The sequence below is a fragment of the Stenella coeruleoalba genome (assembly GCF_951394435.1).
Source record: "Stenella coeruleoalba genome assembly, chromosome: 2".
Taxonomy (NCBI): Eukaryota; Metazoa; Chordata; class Mammalia; order Artiodactyla; family Delphinidae; genus Stenella; species Stenella coeruleoalba.
The window spans coordinates 1,407,149-1,426,605 of record NC_137147.1 but is presented as its reverse complement, the minus strand read 5'-3'; the positions used below and the strand labels follow the sequence as shown (position 1 = coordinate 1,426,605).

The window sequence follows — 19,457 nt, the reverse complement described above, 5'->3', positions numbered from 1 at the left end:
CTGAGGTATAAAAAAGGTTCAGCGCTCATCCAAGGCACAGCAGTTCCTGGGTAGCTGAGTTCAGATGTGAACACACAAGTCTGCCTGGCTCCCGAAAACCTGTGCCACACTGCCTCCCAGGCCTTGACTAGTCCTCTACCTGCAAACAGGCACAGAGAGCATAAAAGCAAAACAAAACCAAAAGCAAAAGTGGGAGGGAAGTAGGGAGAAAAGGTCAGCAAGAAAACCCGCCTCAGGGCCAGCATTTCACAAGACGTGAGAAGCAGGATCATCCTGTTACGGAGACCTACCTCCCTTTCCCTCCACCCCACAGGGTCAAGGGCCTCAGCAACTCTGTTCCGCAAACACATGGAAGTCCCAGCTCTGTACCAAGTTGAAAGCTCCAACTGTCTCCATCCAGAAGAAGAGAGGAAATGGGGCTCAGGTTGACAGATCACCTTTCCTTTGGTCTTATCATCTCCCTACACTGCCACAAAATAGTTTTCTTCCCCCTCAGGTCACAAAAACAGTTAACGTATTATTGTTGGCTCAGCACTCAGAGTGATCTCACAAGGATCCACGTTTTAACACAAAAATAAAATGTTGTGTTTCCTGAGGTAACAGTCATACCAGTCCTACAAAAAGCATACATTTTAAGCTGCAAATTTGAGAGGACAGTACACAGGTGCCTCAATTTTTTTTCAATAGTCAGTAAAGTTGTTTGGGGAAAAAGAAAGGATAAAAAATTTTTTTGGTAATTTGAGTTATTTTAGAGTAAATAACCACTTGCTTCTTAATCCATTCATAAAAGCATTCAATGCAATTAAAAGGGATATGCTGAGAGTTTCAAATTTAAGCTATCATAAAGATCAGTCATCAAATCTTAGAGCCAGAAAGGAGACTTACCTAACCACCACTCTTTCCCCATTTTACAGATGAGCAAGCAGAAGCCCAGAGAAGGAAATAATTTGTCAAGGTTAATAAATCTTATTAGTAACAAAACCAAGACTGAAATCAGGTCTCTCAATTCTCAGCCCAGCAGGCTGCCTCCCTTTCAGCAGTTTATTTAGTTACACTGTTTACTTAATATTGAATGAGAAGGTCTGTGAAATGTCCAGCAAGAAGCCTGACATACAATATTCTCTCAAATCTAATTTCCTTCCTTTCTTGTTTATTTAAATACCTGGCAACAACCCTGGGCACTGCAAAAGTTAGAAAAACGCCAGAACTAAAAATTATAGAAATGAATTGAAATTAAATTACAAAAGAGAACCATGAAACAAAATTGACAGAGGAACACATTATCAAGTGCAAATTATAAAAGGTAGCTGATCAGAAAACAGACCTATAATAAATTTTGAAAATGACTCCATGACTATCAATGGGATCCTGAAAAATGTAAGCTAAGTGACACTATTTGTTAAAAAGGCATTCAATTGGGATATAACTAGGTGACCATATAATTAAGAACCAAACATGGTCACTTTGAGTGGGGAAAAAAAGCTAACAAAACAGAATGCCAGGACAACAGGCAAAAACCAAGATGTTCTCTTGCACACCTGGATGTATGGGCACCCAGTATAAATCACACCTATGGAAAACTACATTGTTTCATCTGCAAGAAAACACTCGCAAGAGATGAGTACCACAAAGCAACAAATATTTTAAAAATCAGGACTAAAGAGAAAATGAAAACTACAGAATAGATTTTTTTTTTCCATGAATATTCATTCCAACTATCTACTTCACCGGCAGATGAAAAGTAAGCCCTGACCTCCCTGGTGGTGCTGTGGTTAAGAATCCGCCTGCCAATGCAGGGGACATGGGTTTGAGCCCTGGTCCGGGATGCCGTGGAGCTAGTAAGCCCGTGCACCACAACTACTGAGCCCGAGTGCCACAACTACTGAAGCCCGTGCGGCTAAAGCCCGTGCGGCTAGAGCCCGTGCTTTGCAACAAGAGAAGCCACCCCACTGCAGCAATAAATATTTTTTAAAAGTAAGCCTTATAAAATGACTCATCAATCATACCTCAAAAAAATTCTTTTCCACCCTTAATCCAACAGAAACAAGGAAAAGAACCATTTATGACATGCAAGTGAAAGAGGTAGGAGCATCATCCCCATTTTACAGATGAAGAAGCAGGGTCAAGAGAATTTTTTTTTAATTTACTTATTATTTTTTTATTATTTATTTTTGGCTGTGTTGGGTCTTCGTTTCTGTGCAAGGACTTTCTCGAGTTGCAGCAAGCGAGGGCCACTCTTCATCGCGATGCGCAGGTCTCTCACTATTGCGGCCTCTCTTGTTGCGGAGCACAGGCTCCAGACGCGCAGGCTCAGTAGTTGTGGCTCACGGGCCTAGTTGCTCCGCGGCATGTGGGATCTTCCCAGACCAGGGCTCGGACCCGTGTCCCCTGCATTGGCAGGCAGATTCTCAACCACTGTGCCACCAGGGAAGCCCCCAAGAGAGTCTTGATACGTCACTCAAGGTCCGAATCTAAACTCGGGGATGACTCCAAAAGCTACAAGGCCCATCAGAGTCCCAGGTCTCTTTTAGGACAGACAGCACAGCTTGGCAGGCCACCTCTCTCCCTCCCTTCAAGATGAGGCAGACAGTGTTTCTATCCTCAAAAGAGAATGAGGGGAGGGGGGAGGGGCTTGGCATGTAGGTTTGGCACACCTCACCCAGCTGTGGGTCTCTCTCTTTCAGCCAAGGCCAGAAAAAGCTCATGGACCACAACGACCCTAGTCACCAGATCTGGGCCCTGTGGGATAACCGAGGACACCCACAGGACAACCAAGATCCTACATCCAAGGAGTCAACTGACCTTGGAAATTCAAACCACAGAACGTAACTTCAACTTTCAAGGGTTCTGCAGTCCAGCACCCATCTTCCTCCTCAGCTGCTGTGAACAGCAATAAAAGTAACGGCACCCATTTACTGATTGACACTATGTGCTAGACCTCATGCTGAGCATTCTCCAATGCATAATATTGTTCAATCCCGCCAGAAATCCTGGGAAGAGGTTTTTGTTTTTCTTTGGGGCTTTTTCTTTTTTTTCTATTATCCTTATTATTTTTTAGGTGGCAAATTAACACCCACGTAATTTTTTTTTAGAGTCTAACAACAGATGTAATAAAAAACAGACAGTCCCCCTAATGACTCACACTTTTAAACAGCTGGTATATATCCTTTTAGACCTTTCTCTCCACCACAAAACTCTTTTCTTCTTTTTTACAGTGAGATCACATTAAGTAGAAAACGGGTTTTTCAGCCAACACTACATTTGGGGCATTTTTCCATAAGAATTCACACAGTTCTACTCCTTTTTTTTAGGCTATATATTATTTCTCCCTATGGCCACACCATTATTTATTGAGAGACACTGTTACTTTCAGATGAGGAGATAAACTCCAACAGGTATGTGACTTGTTTAAGGTCACAGAGTAAGTGGCAGGGCCAAGGCTGGACCCAGGCCTACCTGATTCCAAAGTCTGTGTTCTCAGACACTCGGTCCCACAAGGTACTTGTTTTGAAAGTTTCTGTCAACTAGACTACAAACCCCTTGAAGACAGGGAATCAGTGTCTTTAAGTCTCCAATGCCTAGCATTGTGTTGGCATATAATAAGAGTTAATAAATATTTGTTGTGTAAATATCTGATGAATGTCACTTTTTTTGTACCTCGTTTACCTTCCCTCCTATGCCATTCATATCTTTCACAGTGCCCTGGCATATCATGGAGGCACAAACATATCTGTTGAAAGTATAGCTCTAACGCCATTCTCGGTCTGGGTCACTTGGCCTCTCTCCATCTCAGAATTCACCTGTAATGCCAGCTCAGACCCACCTGCTTCCCCAGGAGCTTCCCTAACAGAGGGCTTTCACATGGAGATCCCTCTATTCAGCTCTAATACAACATCATAAAAAGTTAGCACTAGAAACAATCTTAGCAGTTATTCATCCTGTACCCCTCCTCACTCTGTAGTAATAGAGATCGTAATCCATGGTTTTATGACAAACTAATAAGTCTTCAACCCACAAGAAATTAAAAATTTCAAAACCAAAGTGCAAGGCACTTAAAGTAGATTTTGCTAGGTACTACTTGAGGAGGGGGATGGCAAGATACGAAGGCAGTGAAATTCTGCAACAATTTAAATGTCTACTTGAGCCTCCAAAAGACTACTAACCCTGAGTTTATAGTCTCGTCCTGCCTGACTCCATGGTGGTGCAGAATTTTGACCTTGGTAACCTCTAGCACCAGACTTCTCTGAATATTAGCCAAAACCTCATCAACTGATAGAAATGGGCTCTTCTATTGTATGATTAACCATAAAGCTTCAGATTAAGAGATTTTAATCTCTTAATTTAATCTCTTAATTTTGCGTAACAAAAAAAACTGGCAAAACAAAAACAAAAGATAATTTTCCATTAAATTTAGTCATGGAACTTAGCTACTTTGACTTGACTATCAAAAGTATAAGCAGGGGGGCTTCCCTGGTGGCGCAGTGGTTGAGAGTCTGCCTGCCGATGCAGGGGACACGGGTTCATGCCCCGGTCTGGGAGGATCCCAACATGCCGCGGAGTGGCTGCGCCCGTGAGCCATGGCCGCTGAGCCTGCGCGTCCGGGAGCCTGCGCTCCGCAAAGGGAGAGACCACAACAGTGAGAGGCCCTCGTACCGCAAAAAAAAAAAGTATAAGCAGGGGACTTCCCTGACGGTCCAGTGGTTAAGACTTTGCCTTCTGATGCAGGGGGTGAGGTCGATCTCTGGTTGGGGAGCTAAGATCCCACATGCCTCAGGGCCAAAAACCAAACAAACAAAAAAACATAAAACAGAAGCAATATTGTAACAAATTCAGTAAAGACTTTAAAAATGGTCCACATCAAAAAAAAAAAAAAGCATAAGCAGCTGCTACTGCTACTATAAAAATATCCCATTTTCCCTCCCAGTTACCCCATATGAGCCTTAGTATCTGATTATCAGCAACTCTCCAAAAGGACTCCCACCAGAAACCAACTGGACCATGAGGTATTCTCCGTTAACCATGATATTTGAGGATTTGTTCGATTCTAGAGGCAAATAACCATATAAGGAGATAATTATCCTCCCGTGTTTATGACAAGACACTGCAGTATAATAGACACAAAAAACCAAAACCCATAATGTAAAGCAAAGTATTACAATGTATATAACATAAACTGGACACACTTACAGGATCACTCATTCATTTAGGAAAATTTTCCTGAGCCCGACATGGCCCTGGGCCAGGCTCAGGACACAGACTGTCAACATCGCCCCAGTCACTGAACCTTGAGCTGAGACAGAGAAGAGACACCAGGAAACTACAGTGGGAAACTACAGAGTGCCATGAGACCCCACAGAAGGACAGCCTGATCCAGATGCCAGCACCAGGGAAGACTTCCCAAAGGAAGCAACATGTAGGCTGAGACTAAAGGAGTTAGCCTTGAAGGGGAGTGGAGAATGCGTGCGGGAGCCAGGGGGTAAGTAGATTATGTTCTTTTGTTTTTTTTTTTAAATTTTTATTCATTTTTTAATTGGAGTATAGTTGATTTACAATGTTGTGTTAGTTTCTGCTGTACAGCAAAGTGAGTCAGTTATACATAAACATATATCCACTTTTTTTAGATTCTATTCCCATATAGGTCATTACAGAGTATTGAATAGAGTTCCCCATGCTATTCAGTAGGTTCTTATTAATTATCTGTTCTATATATAGTAGTGTGTATATGTCATTCCCAATCTCCCGATTTATCCCTCCTCCTTCCTCTCCCCCTTGGTAACCACAAGTTTGTTTTCTACATCTGTGACTCAACTGCTGTTTTGTAAACAGGTTCATTTGTACCATATTTCTTTTTTTTCTAATGTGTCTCTTTTCTTTAAATTATAAATTTATTTACTTATTTTTTGGTTGTGTTGGGTCTTCATTGCCGTGCGTGGGCTTTCTCAAGCTGAGGCGAGCAGGGAATACTTACTCTTCGTTGTGGTGTGCGTGCTTCTCTTTGCGGTGGCTTCTCTTGTTGCAGAGTTCTAGGTGCACGGGCTTCAGTAGTTGTGGCACACAGGCTCAGGAGTCGTGGTTCGCAGGCTCTCGAGCACAGGCTCAGTAGTCATGGGGCATGGGCTTAGTTTCTCCGCGGCATGTGGGATCTTCCCGGACCAGGGCCCGAACCCATGTCCCCTGCATTGGCAGGCAGCTTCTTGACCACTGCGCCACCAGGGAAGCCCTGTACCATTTCTTTAAATTCCACATGGAAGCGCTATCATATGATATTTGTCTTTCTCTGTCTGACTTACTTCACTCACTATTACAATCTCTAGGTCCATCCATGTTGCTGCAAATGGCATTATTTCGTTCTTTGTTTATGGCTAATACTCCATTGTATATATGTACCACATCTTCTTTATCCATTCCTCTGTCGATGGACATTTAGATGGACCACTGCGCCACCAGGGCGCCTATTTTTCGATTGGGTTGTTTTTTGATATTAAACATGAGCTGTTTGTATATTTTGGAGATTAATCCCTTGTCAGTCGCTTCGTTTGCAAATATTTTCTCCCATTATGTGCGTTTTCTTTTCGTTGTGCTGATGGTTTCCTTTACTGTGCAAAAGCTTCTAAGTTTAATTAAGCCCCATTTGTTTATTTCTGTTTTTATTTTCATTACTCCAGGAGGTGGACCAAAAAAGATTTTTCTGCGATTTATGTCAGAGGGTGTTCTGCCTATGTTTTCCTCTAAGAGTTTTATAGTATCTGGTCTTACATTTAGGTCTTTAATCCATTTTGAGTTTATTTTTGTGTATGGAGATTATGCTCTAAGCAGAGAGTCTGCTTAACTGTTCCACAGACCACCAATCAATGACAGATGAAAACAGCCATGATTAAATAAACCCCATTAGGCACTGCCTTCTTCTGTGCCAAAAACTTGACATTTAAATAACCATACCCTAATTTGGTTATGTTTCCAGCCATGCTTCACTCTAGAAGGTGATAAAGGACCTCCTCTTAAATGTCTTCCACAGTGTTCTTTTTATATTTTGGGTTTACTTTTGCTATCCTTTTCTACTCTATTTACAAATGACAGTAGAAGGTGAAACTCTCAAAATAATTCAGTGTTAGAATATACTGAAGGAAAACTGAACTAGGTAGTCTTCCCAGACATACTAGGGCTGATGAAGTGTTTCTGAGAGAGAGTAGTTTAACTGTAACAGTACTAGTAGTTAAATGTTGATAAAATCATCCTCTCAAATTTTTCCTAATTAGAATCCTAAATCCTTTAATTATTAATTACACTATTTCTGTGGTTGTTAAGCACCCTTAATGTCCCAGCAAACAATAAAATTAGTTACCCAAAGACATCAATTAGAATATATCCTCACAAAATTACAATTTTTCACCTGTGAAAACTTGTTAAATACCTATCTAAATTAAGCAGTCTCCAAAGCAAAAATGTTTTTTAAATGTACTGAATCAAGATCATTTAACATTTTGGAGATGCTCAACATTTGGAGGATAAAAGCACACATCTATAGTGCTTATTATAATAGACCAGGCACTGTTATAGGTTCTTTATATATAACTCATTTAATACTTACAAAACCAGCGAGGTAGGTACTACTATGACCTCCATTTTACAGATGAGGACACTAAGACACAGAGAGATTAACTCACCCGAGATCACATAGGTAGGAAATTAAATAGTTGAAATTCAAGCCCAGACAGTCTACCCCCAAATCCGTGCTCTTTAACTACTGCATTACACTGTCCCTCAATAGTTTTTCGAAAATAAAAGCAAAAATTAGTAAATGAAAACTACTATAATAAAACCCAGGGACTTCGCTGGTGGCACAGTGGTTAAGAATCTGCCTGCCAATGCAGGAGACACAGGTTTGAGCAGTGATCTGGGAAGATCCCACATGCTGCGGAGCGGCTGGGCCCATGAACCACAACTACTGAGCTTGCGCTCTGGAGCCCACGAGCCACAACTACTGAGCCCACGTGCCACACTACTGAAGCCCGCACGCCTAGAGCCCGTGCTCCACAAGAGAAGCCACCGCAACGAAGAGTAGCCCCCTGCTTGCTGCAACTAGAGAAAGCCCGCGCACAGCAATGAAGACCCAACGCGGCCAAAAATAAATAATTAATTAAAAAAATAAATAAAACAAAACACCAGCCATGTATAATCCTTGAGGAATTAATTCTTATGAATGATAGCATTCTCTGAATAGCTGAGCATCTAACCCCTTTGTCTGAGCCAAAATCTGAAACTGTGCTGTCCATTTGATATGGCCACTAGGCACACATGGCTACTGAGAACTTGAAATGTGGCTAGTCCAAAATCAGGTGTGCTGTATGTATACAATGTGTCCTGGAATTTGAGAGGCTTAGTATGAAAAAAATGAATGTAAAACACCTCACCCATCATGTTTTAATATTAAATGCATGTTTAAATAATTTTTGGATATAGTGAGTTAAATAAAATATATTATTAAAATTAATTTCACTTTTTTATGTGGCTACCAGAAAATTTAAAATTGCATTTTTGGCTCACATTATGTTCCTACTGGACAGAGCTCATCTAAAATGTGTCCAGCTGCTGTCTACATTACTGATATTATTTAGTCTTTTCTTGATGACTCAGTCATCATGAGGACCTTTAACCACCACCCTGTGTGTAGTCTGTAATCTGTCATTGTGCTATCTTTGGTGTTGACTGAGGTCAGGATGCCCACCCTCAGACCACAACCTCAGGTTTTCTTAAAGCTGTTTCTTTCTACGGTTTCCAGCAGCATGTCTGCCCACAGCTACACCCCTCCAGCAACCTCGGATGCAGCTTCTAAAGATTTAGAAGCCAGGTAAATTAGAACTAACACCTACGAATCAATGATAAGTGAGGGCTGAGGAGGATCACCTCCAAGTTAGCTTCAACGCATGATTCTTTGACAACTACTTTGACTGCTCGGAGACCCTTTTCTGCCTTGACTATCCTGGTAGACTCTTCTCATTGATTCCAGACACTTAATGCCAACTTTAACATAAATTAGAGCATTTACAACTCTCCTTAAAATCCTGCAACGGTAGTTTCAGTTAGAGATGAAAAAGTTCTGAAGATGAATGGTGGCGATGGCTACTGAACAATGTGAATGTGCTTAATTCCGCAGAACTGTACACTTAAAAATGGTTAAAATGGTAAATTTTGTTATGTATATTTTACCGCAGTTTAAAAAAAAACAACCAACTTCAACAGTTTCATATCTTTCTCAGGATCAAGTTCAAACTTTCATGCAGGTCACACATGGCCCTCAGAATCTGACCTCTACTGACCTCCTTTCTAGCCCCCTTGCTTCATCTGGCCTTAAGCTCCAAGCAACTTCCCTCAATATACTACACCAATTCAGATCTCAATGCCCTGCAAACATTAAGGCCTCTACCTAAAATCCCTTCTTCCTCATCCTTCTCAACTCCATTCAAATGTCACCTCCTCTGTGAAAATTCCCCCGACATCCCAAGGCTGAGAAGACTCCTCTCACCACTGTGCCCTGCCGTACATAGCTTGTACTCTGCCAGGCGCACAGTCTTTATCTTTCAGAATGGCACTTTTTATTTACATGATTGTTCCCCACCGTGAGCTCACTGAGAGCAGGGACTGTGCCAGCCCTGGCACAGACCCAGCATATAAGGGATGTGCCCTAAATGCCTGCTGAGGTCATTCAGTAAACAAGTACTTACTGAATGCCGACCAGAGGCAGGCAGTATCCTAAGCACTGGGGATCCTGCAGTGGGAAAAGAAAATGAAGCCCCACTTTCATGGAGCCTCCACAAATATCTGCTAGGTGGACATAAGTACTATAAAGAAAAATGAAGTACAATCAGGGAGGGACATTTTATACAGGGTGGCCTGGAACGTGCCAATTAGGTAGAGACCAGAGAGCAGGGGGTGAGCTTTTCTGCTGACAAAACACTGAGTGAAGTGAATCTGAGCTGGTTTTGAGCTGTGGTCTGGATAACAGAGGGTACTGGAAAGAGAAGGTAAACCTTCATTTCTAAGAAACACAAACCATCCGGCTCTGTCCTATCAACTTGATAGATTTTGCAATTACCACCTAGTTCTCCTGGCAGAGAGAACACAGGTATTCTACCTAGGTGGCGTAAAGTTCACTTATGGTCCTTTGCTGACTGAATCCTCTCTGCCATGAGGCCTTATGGTTGCTAGAGAAAACTAAGAGGAGCAGATGTTATCAACAGAATGCACTAAGCAGTTGACAATCCTCACAACCACGTTTTGAAATACACTGCTATTAAAACCCATTTTTAAAGAGGAAAATAAGACACAAAGAGGTTAAATAATTTGTCCAAGGTCACAGAGCTGGTAAGTGGCAAAGCTAGACTTTGAAACCAGACAGTCTTAGCTTCAGAGTTTGAGCTGATAATCACTATGCCCCCTGTTTTACATCTGTATTTCTATCATAAATACTCTGTTCGTATTGTTGGGTTTTTTTTTTCTGTTAATCCTGAAATCATCACACTTTACTTCATCGTTCTTCACATTTTGACAAAATCTCACTTCTCATTCCTATTCTAACACAAAAATCTGTCTATATTTTGATCATTTGAGTTTAATTTTTTTTTGAGTTTATTTACTGATGTTATTTTCAAGACTGCCATGAGATAGAACTATAAGCATGCAATAGAGCAAAAAGCAAAATACAAACTATCAATACAGAGACACAGATTACACTGCTATAAACAGTGTGCATATATACTCCACAAAGATGGAGGAGGCCCAGGCCAGCCACTGTCCCATGAAGCTGGGTCTAGCGGGGGCTCTGGGTGGGGCTGATCAGGCAAAATGACAAGTACAAGGGATGACACATGTGTGTGGCATGCCACAAATGCCCAGGCAGTAATCTAGAACACCAAAAACACAACATTAAAAATCACTTAATATAGGGCAAATGATTTTTTTAACTCAATATGTTTATTTTACCTTAAGATTTAAGAGTAACATCTTTCAGGCAGGACATAGCAGGCATCTCAAGCTCAACACACCCAAAATAAACCTCATTCATCCCCTTACAGCCCTCTAAACCTATTCCTTCTCACGTGTTCTCTATCTTGGTTACAGGAAAGACAAGCCCGGCTGCTGAAGCAATAAACCTGTTATCCTCAACTCCAGCCACTGTACTTCCTTCCTGTTAATCACACACACTTACACGTCAGTACACACACTCACATGTACGCACACTCTCACACACCCTCTCACTCCATCAGATCTATTTTACCTCCTATTGACTGGCTCTTTCCCTTGACCTTCATGTCAAGTCTGACCTGCACCAGCTGGTCTCCTAACTGTTCTTCCTGTTTCTTTTTAATTTCCCTTCCTCCACAGTCCATCCCCCCGCCTTGGCTCCAGAATTCTCCCTCTACCATACAAATTTGACTGCATCATTCCACTTCTTAAAAACATTTGATGGTTTCTGATCACCCACGGGATCAAGTGCGAACCCCATTAGAACACACACATACCTCTTCACAATGGGGTCTGACACTACTTTCCACATCATACCTTCTTTCATTCAAAAAATCGTCACCAAACACCAACTATGTGGCCAGTCACTGGGACAGGCACTGGTGGTAAATAGCAAATAAAAAGAGACAGCTCCTGCTGCCATGAAAATTACAGTCTAGGACAAGAAAGACATTTACCAGTCACACAAACAAATGTTTAAGACTGCACTACAAGTATTGCAAAGGTAGACCAGGCAAAATGTTCTGGAATCAAATAGTGGCAAAGGTTGTACAATCTTGTAAATACACTGAAAACCACTAAATTGTACACCTTAAAAGGTAAATTTTATGGTATGTGAATTATATCTTCAAAAAAAAAAAAGGCACACCAGGTTGAAGGCCTCTACTGGTGTATTTGGCCAAGGCAAAGATGGGAAAGCTTTCCAGAGGAAATGAAACTTATTACATATAACTAACATTTGCATTTACCACACAACAGGCACCTTTTGCTGTAATAATCCATCTGATCCTCCTAACAACCCTAAGGTTACTATTATTATTATCCTCAGTTTAAAGACAAAGAACTGAGGAATCAAGTAACTTTACCCAGGGTCAGAGAGCCAATAAACGGTGATGTCAGAATCCACACTTCAGCCAACTGACACCAGGGCCCATACTCTGCTACAGTGAAGTCACCTGGGCAATGCCTGCTATTCAGAGCTACTTATGATACAATAAGTAAACCACTGTGTTTCATTTCTTCCAAAAGAAATTTCTCTCCACGTCCTCTATAAGGCCCTTAAAAGGCCCTTTAAGATCCTAACTCATCCGCTCACCACCATTACCTTCCTGACTTCATCTTCTCCACTCTCGCGCCCCGCCCCCCCACATACTCTGCTCCAGCCACAAAGGCCTCCTTTTGTTTCTCCAGAATGTTGGGCACACTCCTACCACAGGGCCTTTGCATTTGCTTGACCTACTATGACTGCAATCACAACATATGTTATAAATCATGATGCTGCCAAAACTTCAGTTAACATTTTCTCTAGACACACTTAACAATACTCCTAGCAAGACCCTGTTCTGAATTAGACACTAACATTTCGAATGTCTCTTATTAATTTTAATCAAAACTACCTCATTTTCCAGTCTTTTATTGTTCTGTATGATGTCACCATGCAAAGATTTTTATTTTACAAAATCTAGTAACAGCAGCTTTTGCTTACCAATTAGTGTGAACAACAGTCATACGGCTATCTTTGCAGTGAAATAAAACAAAGCAATGGAGCCAAGAAAGTGTCACAATAGAACCTGATTACCACCATTCCTCTGTTCAGCCCTAGAACCATAGTTTGTGAAATAACTATGGCAACAGCACTTCAAGGCATCAAAATCCCACCAAAATTTGCTGGGAAGTTACTGCCCATCTGTGCAAACACACAAAACTGCATGTTGACAACCAGTTATATAACTTCAATACAGTAACCTGGTGATATTTTAAGTTTCTATCATGCTAAAAATTCTAAGTAACTCTTAGGCATATATGCTGGCATAAACTTTTCAAAGTAGGACGCTGAGGAAAAAAGAGACATTTAACACATTTACATTTAAAATAGAGTTGTCGGGCTTCCCCGGTGGCGCAGTGGTTGGGAGTCCGCCTGCCGATGCAGGGGACGCGGGTTTGTGCCCCGGTCCGGGAAGATCCCACATGCTGCAGAGCGGCTGGGCCCGTGAGCCATGGCTGCTGAGCCTGCGTGTCCGGAGCCTGTGTTCCGCAACGGGAGAGGCCACAACAGTGAGAGGCCCGCGTATCGCAAAAACAAACAAACAAAAAACCAAAAAAACAGAGTTGTCCCCAAACTCAAGATGGCGAAAACTATCGCCTTTTATCAAAAAGATTCACCATGAGAATCTTTTAAATATTAAGCTCCATTTGAGCTAAGCATCAGGGGAAAATATTTAGCCCAATTCAACTTACCAGCACCTCTAGCAAAATGCCTTGACTACATAGCAAGTAAGTGACTGGTACAACGGCTAGGAGCAAAGGCTTTTCAGTCAGACAGTTTGTTTTCAAACCTTGTTTTACCACTTACTATCTGGGGGACCTTAGCCAAGTTTTACTTCCTGAGCCTCAGTTCTCCATAAAAATAGAGACACCACCACAAAGCCTATAAGATGCAGTGCTTTAGCGCATAATGACAAACACCATACACTGACTGCTCACTATAACTAAACTGAATTGTAGGAAGTTAAATAGCTGCAAAACTTTGTTGCTTGGGCTTCCCTGGTGGCGCAGTGGTTGAGAGTCCGCCTGCCGATGTAGGGGACACGGGTTCGTGCCCCGGTCCGGGAAAATCCCACAGGCTGCGGAGCGGCTGGGCCCGTGAGCCATGGCCGCTGAGCCTGTGCTCCGCAACGGGAGAGGCCCCAACAGTGAGAGGCCCAAGTGCCGCTAAAAAAACAACAACAACAACAACAACAAAAAAACTTTGTTGCTGTACTTAATACTGTAGTCTTCAGAAGAGTTATCCCTATAGACTAGTCTTTATTTCAATAAAACTGTACTAATAAAATCTTTTTTTTTTTTTTTGCGGTACGTGGGCCTTTCACTGTTGTGGCCTCTCCCGTTGCGGAGCACAGGCTCCGGACGTGCAGGCTCAGCGGCCATGGCTCACGGGCCCAGCCGCTCCAAGGCCTGTGGGATCTTCCCGGACCGGGGCACAAACCCGTGTCCCCTGCAACGGCAGGTGGACTCTCAACCACTGCGCCACCAGAGAAGCCCAATAAAATCTTTTATATACACATCTTTGTATGAGCGAAGCTCTGCTTTTCCTTTTGTGAATTTTTTGGGCACTCCAAAGGCTAGAAATAGTTTTATTATTTTAAATGGTAATATTATGTTCGTAATTTTGTCTTAAAGAAACCAGTTAAAAAAAAAATCTTCTCTAGTCCTGTGTTTTGTTTACTGAGTTAGCCTGTAAATTCAAGCCTATCAAATGACTTAATGATTAAGCAGGACTTCCCTGGTGGCACAGTGGTTAAGAATCCGCCTGCCAATGCAGGGGACACGGGTTTGAGCCCTGGTCCGGGAAGATCCCACATGCCGCGGAGCAACTAAGCCTGTGCGCCACAACTACTGAGCCTGTGTTCTAGAGCCTGTGAGCCACAACTACTGAGCCCACATGCCACAACTACTGAAGCCTGAACGCCTAGAGCCCATGCTCCGCATGCGGTGAAAGGCCACCGCAATGAGAAGCCTGCACACCATAATGAAGAGTAGCTCCTGCTCGCCTCAACTAGAGAAAGCCCGCGTGCAGCAACAAAGACCCAACGCAGACAAAAATAAATAAATAAATTTAGTTTTTAAAAAAATTCTTATTTCTATCAAATCTGTTTAGGTATGGCCTAAATGATTTCAGGTCTAGACTTTAGGGACCAGCCAACGAGTAATCTTTAAAGTATAGCCCTCTTTTTTCCTTGGGAAAACAGTTTTAAAATGTCACCCACTGAAAAAAGGTGAATGACCACAAATACTAAAATGCCATAATATTTTAATAAGGGAAAATTCCAAAATACAGCTTTGTTTAAAAGTAGACAATCATGAAACTTTGTGTAACAGGCAAATTGAACATTTCTACAAAGACATTATTGTGTCAGATGAGAACACAGCCAGATACTTATTTCCAACAGCTGAGAGACTGGGTGCTGCAGTAAGCCATCTGATCAATTAAAAGTTATTACAGACTCTCAAATAAGTAGAATATACTCTAAACCTGTGTTGTTCAATAGAGTAGCCACCAGCTACATGTAGCTACTGAGCACCTGAAATGTCCTAATCTGAAATGAGGTGTGCTATATATGTAAAACTTTACTGGATTCACACTGGCTTTCAATGACTTAGTACCAAAAAAAAGTAAAATATCCATTAGTAAATTTTTCATACTGATTACATGTTAAAATGATAATATTTTTGATATACTGAGTTAATAAAAGATACTATTAAAAATAATACCAAGGGCTTCCCTGGTGGCGCAGTGGTTGAGAGTCCGCCTGCCGATGCAGGGGACGCGGGTTCGTGCCCCGGTCTGGGAAGATCCCACATGCCACGGAGCGGCTGGGCCCGTGAGCCATGGCCGTTGAGCCTGCGCGTCCGGAGCCTGTGCTCCGCAACGGGAGAGGCCTCAGCAGTGAGAGGCCCGCGTACCGCAAATAATAATAATAATAATACCAATTACTAGAAAAACTTAAGTCCCATTTGTGTCACTCATTACATTCCTATTGGGTAGTGCTACTCTATACAAACTATGCAAAATGCGATCTAACCCTCCTTTGATGATTCATGACGATGATGACGAACACCAAATATATAATAAAGAAAAAATCTCATTTATACCTTGGATACATAGTTTAAGATAGTATCAAGTAAGAATGGCGTGTTCTTAAAACTTCTATTAAATTTACAACCAACGCCAACTACATTTATAGAGGAAGGACTCAATCCTAAAAGTCGTACTTTTAGGGAACAAGAAGGAAATACAAAGTAAAGACCACAAAAGAGGGACTAAGAGAAATACCATCTGTTTCTAGAAGGCATTTAAAAATAAAAGCAGTGTGTTTTAAATAGTAGGCCTGTTTTTTAAAAACAACATTTGATTATTATGAGTATCATAAAGAAATTTCCCAATTGCCAGCTAAGCAAACGTCGTAAAAAGGGAACCTGGTAAGGTTCAGACTAGAAATTCTAACTATGTGAGGAATAGAAGTAAAATGTCTGAGTGTACCATATGGAAAATGTAAGCCAAATTTCTTAACAGGGTATTTAAAATGAAACATCATACAATGATGAAACCAGTCAAAATTTTATAGATATCCTTCAATATTACTATGGCATCAACTGTTACAGGATTTAACTAAAAGTGGTTTCAAAATTCCAAAACACCATAGTGCCTTTTCCAAATCTAGCCAGTGAGAAATAGGGAGGGAACTGTTTCCAAACGCCTTATCTTGCAGATGTTAAAATTAGAAATTGACAATTCAGAGCCATATTAACCATAAAAAATATTTGCAGGGCATTCTGTTTGACAAGCACTATTGGACACATCATCCTTTTTGATCCTCAGGACAGCCCTCAGATATTGGGATGTTTTTATCCCTGCTTTAGAGGTAATTCCAGGCTTGGAGACCTTGACTTGTTCAAGGTCACATTGCTAAAAAGTAGCAGAACCAGTACTTGATTCTGGTTCTTCTGAGGCTCATCCAGTTCTCCTTCCATTACAAGACAATCACTCATTTAAAACCAAACGTTTAAAAATACAACAAGCTCTGATGCCAAAGAAGGATCTAAGGATCAACTAGGTCAAACCTTAAGACTCTGCAAACACGGTGTGCTGGAATCAGTTCAAAAAGGGGAGAAGAGATTATCAAGAGACAGGAAATGACTTGAAAGATCAGGGAAAAAAAATTCTGATCTAAATGTCCTTGGGTGCAGGCATAGCAGAATAACAGTATTCAAGCAGAAAATGCAGAGAAACGGTACTTTCCTTCTGAAATGTGATTTTCAATGTAGAAATTGTAGGCTAAAAGAACGATTTTGTTGTTACTTTACTATAAATGTGTTTGAGAATTTTACTTAATATACAGGCACTCAGAAAACCAATACATCCAACAGGGTACCACCAGCCCTTCATTTTTTTCACATGACATTTACTTCACAAAAAGCCAGATGAAAAAATTATAATTCAGCACCCACTGCTATTTAGATTACAGGTAAAGGAAAAGGTCAGGTAGGAGAATGGCAAATTTAATGAGCACTGTCTTCTTCCTAGTACAACGCATCCTTGAGGGCAGGACAAAGGCGGCACCACCACAAACGAACCTAGTTCAACCTTCAAAGCACACTGACAACAGGCCAGTTAACGCAAAATGTACAAATCTCGAAGGCACGGTGAAAGGGAATTCCTAAAACGGCTCTCTAAATCCATTCCTAAGTAAGGAATGTAAAGTAAATTCCTAAATATAATACAACAGGATTCCAGAATCAGGAAAGGGCTACGGAGAAATGTGGGTTTCTAGCGTGGGAACACCACACGGGGGTGCCCACACTGCCGACACCAAATACGACACCGGCCCATTTCAGGCGGGGGGCAGAGGCGCCTCGAGACCCCGAAACGGGGCGAGCGCCAAACGACACCCCTGCCTCCCCGTCCGACCCCCCGCCGGGACGCACGGGGAAAACCGACCGGCTCCAATTTCACCTCCGGCTTCCCCTCCCGGGCAGTGCGGCCGGGGAGGCTCGGCAGGAAGGGCCGCACCGCGGCCAAGGGAGGGGGCGCCGGCCCGGGACCCCCGCCCGGACCTACCCCCGACCACGCCGGCCCCCGCACCCGGACCCCGAAGCGACCCCCGGACCAAGGACCCCCGGACGCCGGCTCAGCCCTCGCTGACAGCCGGCGCCGCCCCACCTGCCCGCCCGGGGGGCGCCGGGGCCGGGCGCGCCCGCCAGGCCACTTCCTTCCCCGCCCGCCCGGCCCGCCGGGCTCGCGCGGGCACCGAGGGCCGGGAGCCGCGGGAGGAAGGAGGCTTGGCCAGCCGCCCGCGGAGGAAACCGCCGCCGCCCGCACCCACCGGCATCATCGCGGCGCGGGTCCGCGGCGCCCTCCGCCGCCTGACAGGACGCTCGGCGTCGCGCCGCGCCGCGCCCGCCGCTCCGGCCGCCTTCACAGGCCGCGCGCCCGCCGCCGCGCTCTCGGGCCCTCACGGCGAGGCGGCGGCTGCAGCGGGCTGCGGAGCCTGGCCGGCCCTGTCGTGGCCGCCGGCTCGCTGCGTCGCTGTCTCAGCACCGGTCGTCGTCGCCACCACCTCCGCCCGACCGCCTCCCGCCGCCAGCCCGCGGACTCCCCTCAGCCCCCGCAGGCCCTGCCCCCAGCGCGTCGCCCCACACGGGGCCAGCCGCCCCCTCCGATTGGCCCGACTGTGCTGGGGGCGGGTCCGGGGGTGGGGCATCTCTGCCCCGCCCGCCCAACCTCGCTCCCGGCCGCGGCCAGGTACGAGCGCGTCCGCGCTCCCGCGGGCGGGCGGGCGGGGGAGGGGCGGGAGTGCTGCGGAAGCTGGACCGCTGCCCCGCCCGGCGTGACGGCCTGTGGGCTCCAGGCCGTGCGGGGCCAAGATACCGGACCCTCGGAGACGTCGGGCATGGGAAAACCGAGGTCCACAGAAGGAAGGGTCCGGCCGGGGCACCGCAGCGGGTCACGGTAGGGCCGAGACTCGAACCCCAACTCAGGGAGGCCAGAGGGGGCGGGGCGCATCCCGTGGCGACGGCGCGCGCGCCCGCCTTTGACCGCGTCCTGACCCCCGGCTCCCGGCGCCCGGTGGGGCTGCAGGTCAGGGGCCGAATTGGAAGGGTGTAGGTGCGCCCCAAACCATGCAAGTGACCCGGCTCCGCATTGCTCAAGATGAACCCACGAACCGGCGTGGCGCTCGGTCTCTGGGCACCTGTTCCCCGACACCACTACCTCCCCGCGTGTTCTGCGACTCCCGCTGCCCTTTCCCTACGGCCAGCCGATCTTCCCGGGCACGTGACCGCTCTTCAGCCTTGGCCCTTCACACAGGCGATACCCCCGGCCTAGAATGCCTGTGCGCACCTGTACCAGCATCCTTCGATGCTCAGACGTCTCCGGGCAGCGCCCAGTCCGTCTCTCCAGGGTCCGGGTCTCTCTTTACAGCCCTCTCTCCCGTGACGCCACCCACTCAGGTCTGAGCGCCCGAGTAACAGAGGCCAGGGCAGGGGCTGAGCAGACTCTCAGTGAAGGCCGGCCAATGGGCAGGCATCCTTTCTTTGCCCTCCACACTGTACCCCTCACTGGAACCCTGAGAGAGATGAGATGGTAACTGATGCACTCCACAGGCAGCTCTAAAACTTCCTTGAGCATCCGGAGCATAGGGGTCTGTTTATGGCCC

The 19,457-nt window shown here is 44.6% G+C and overlaps 1 protein-coding gene across 3 annotated transcripts in view; it reads right to left on the bottom strand.

Moving 5' to 3' along the window:
* PPP1R13B (protein phosphatase 1 regulatory subunit 13B) overlaps positions 1-18,389 on the bottom strand; it is a 74,839-nt gene extending 56,450 nt beyond the window's left edge. For all 3 annotated transcript variants that reach the window (XR_013827082.1, XM_079912831.1, XM_079912832.1), the window contains exon 1: positions 18,126-18,389. Coding sequence is in view for 2 of the 3 variants with exons in the window: in XM_079912831.1 (XP_079768957.1) it covers positions 18,126-18,134 (9 nt within the window). In the remaining variant the exon portion in view is untranslated. The remainder of the gene's footprint in view (positions 1-18,125) is intronic.
* Between the last annotated feature and the right edge of the window lie 1,068 nt (positions 18,390-19,457).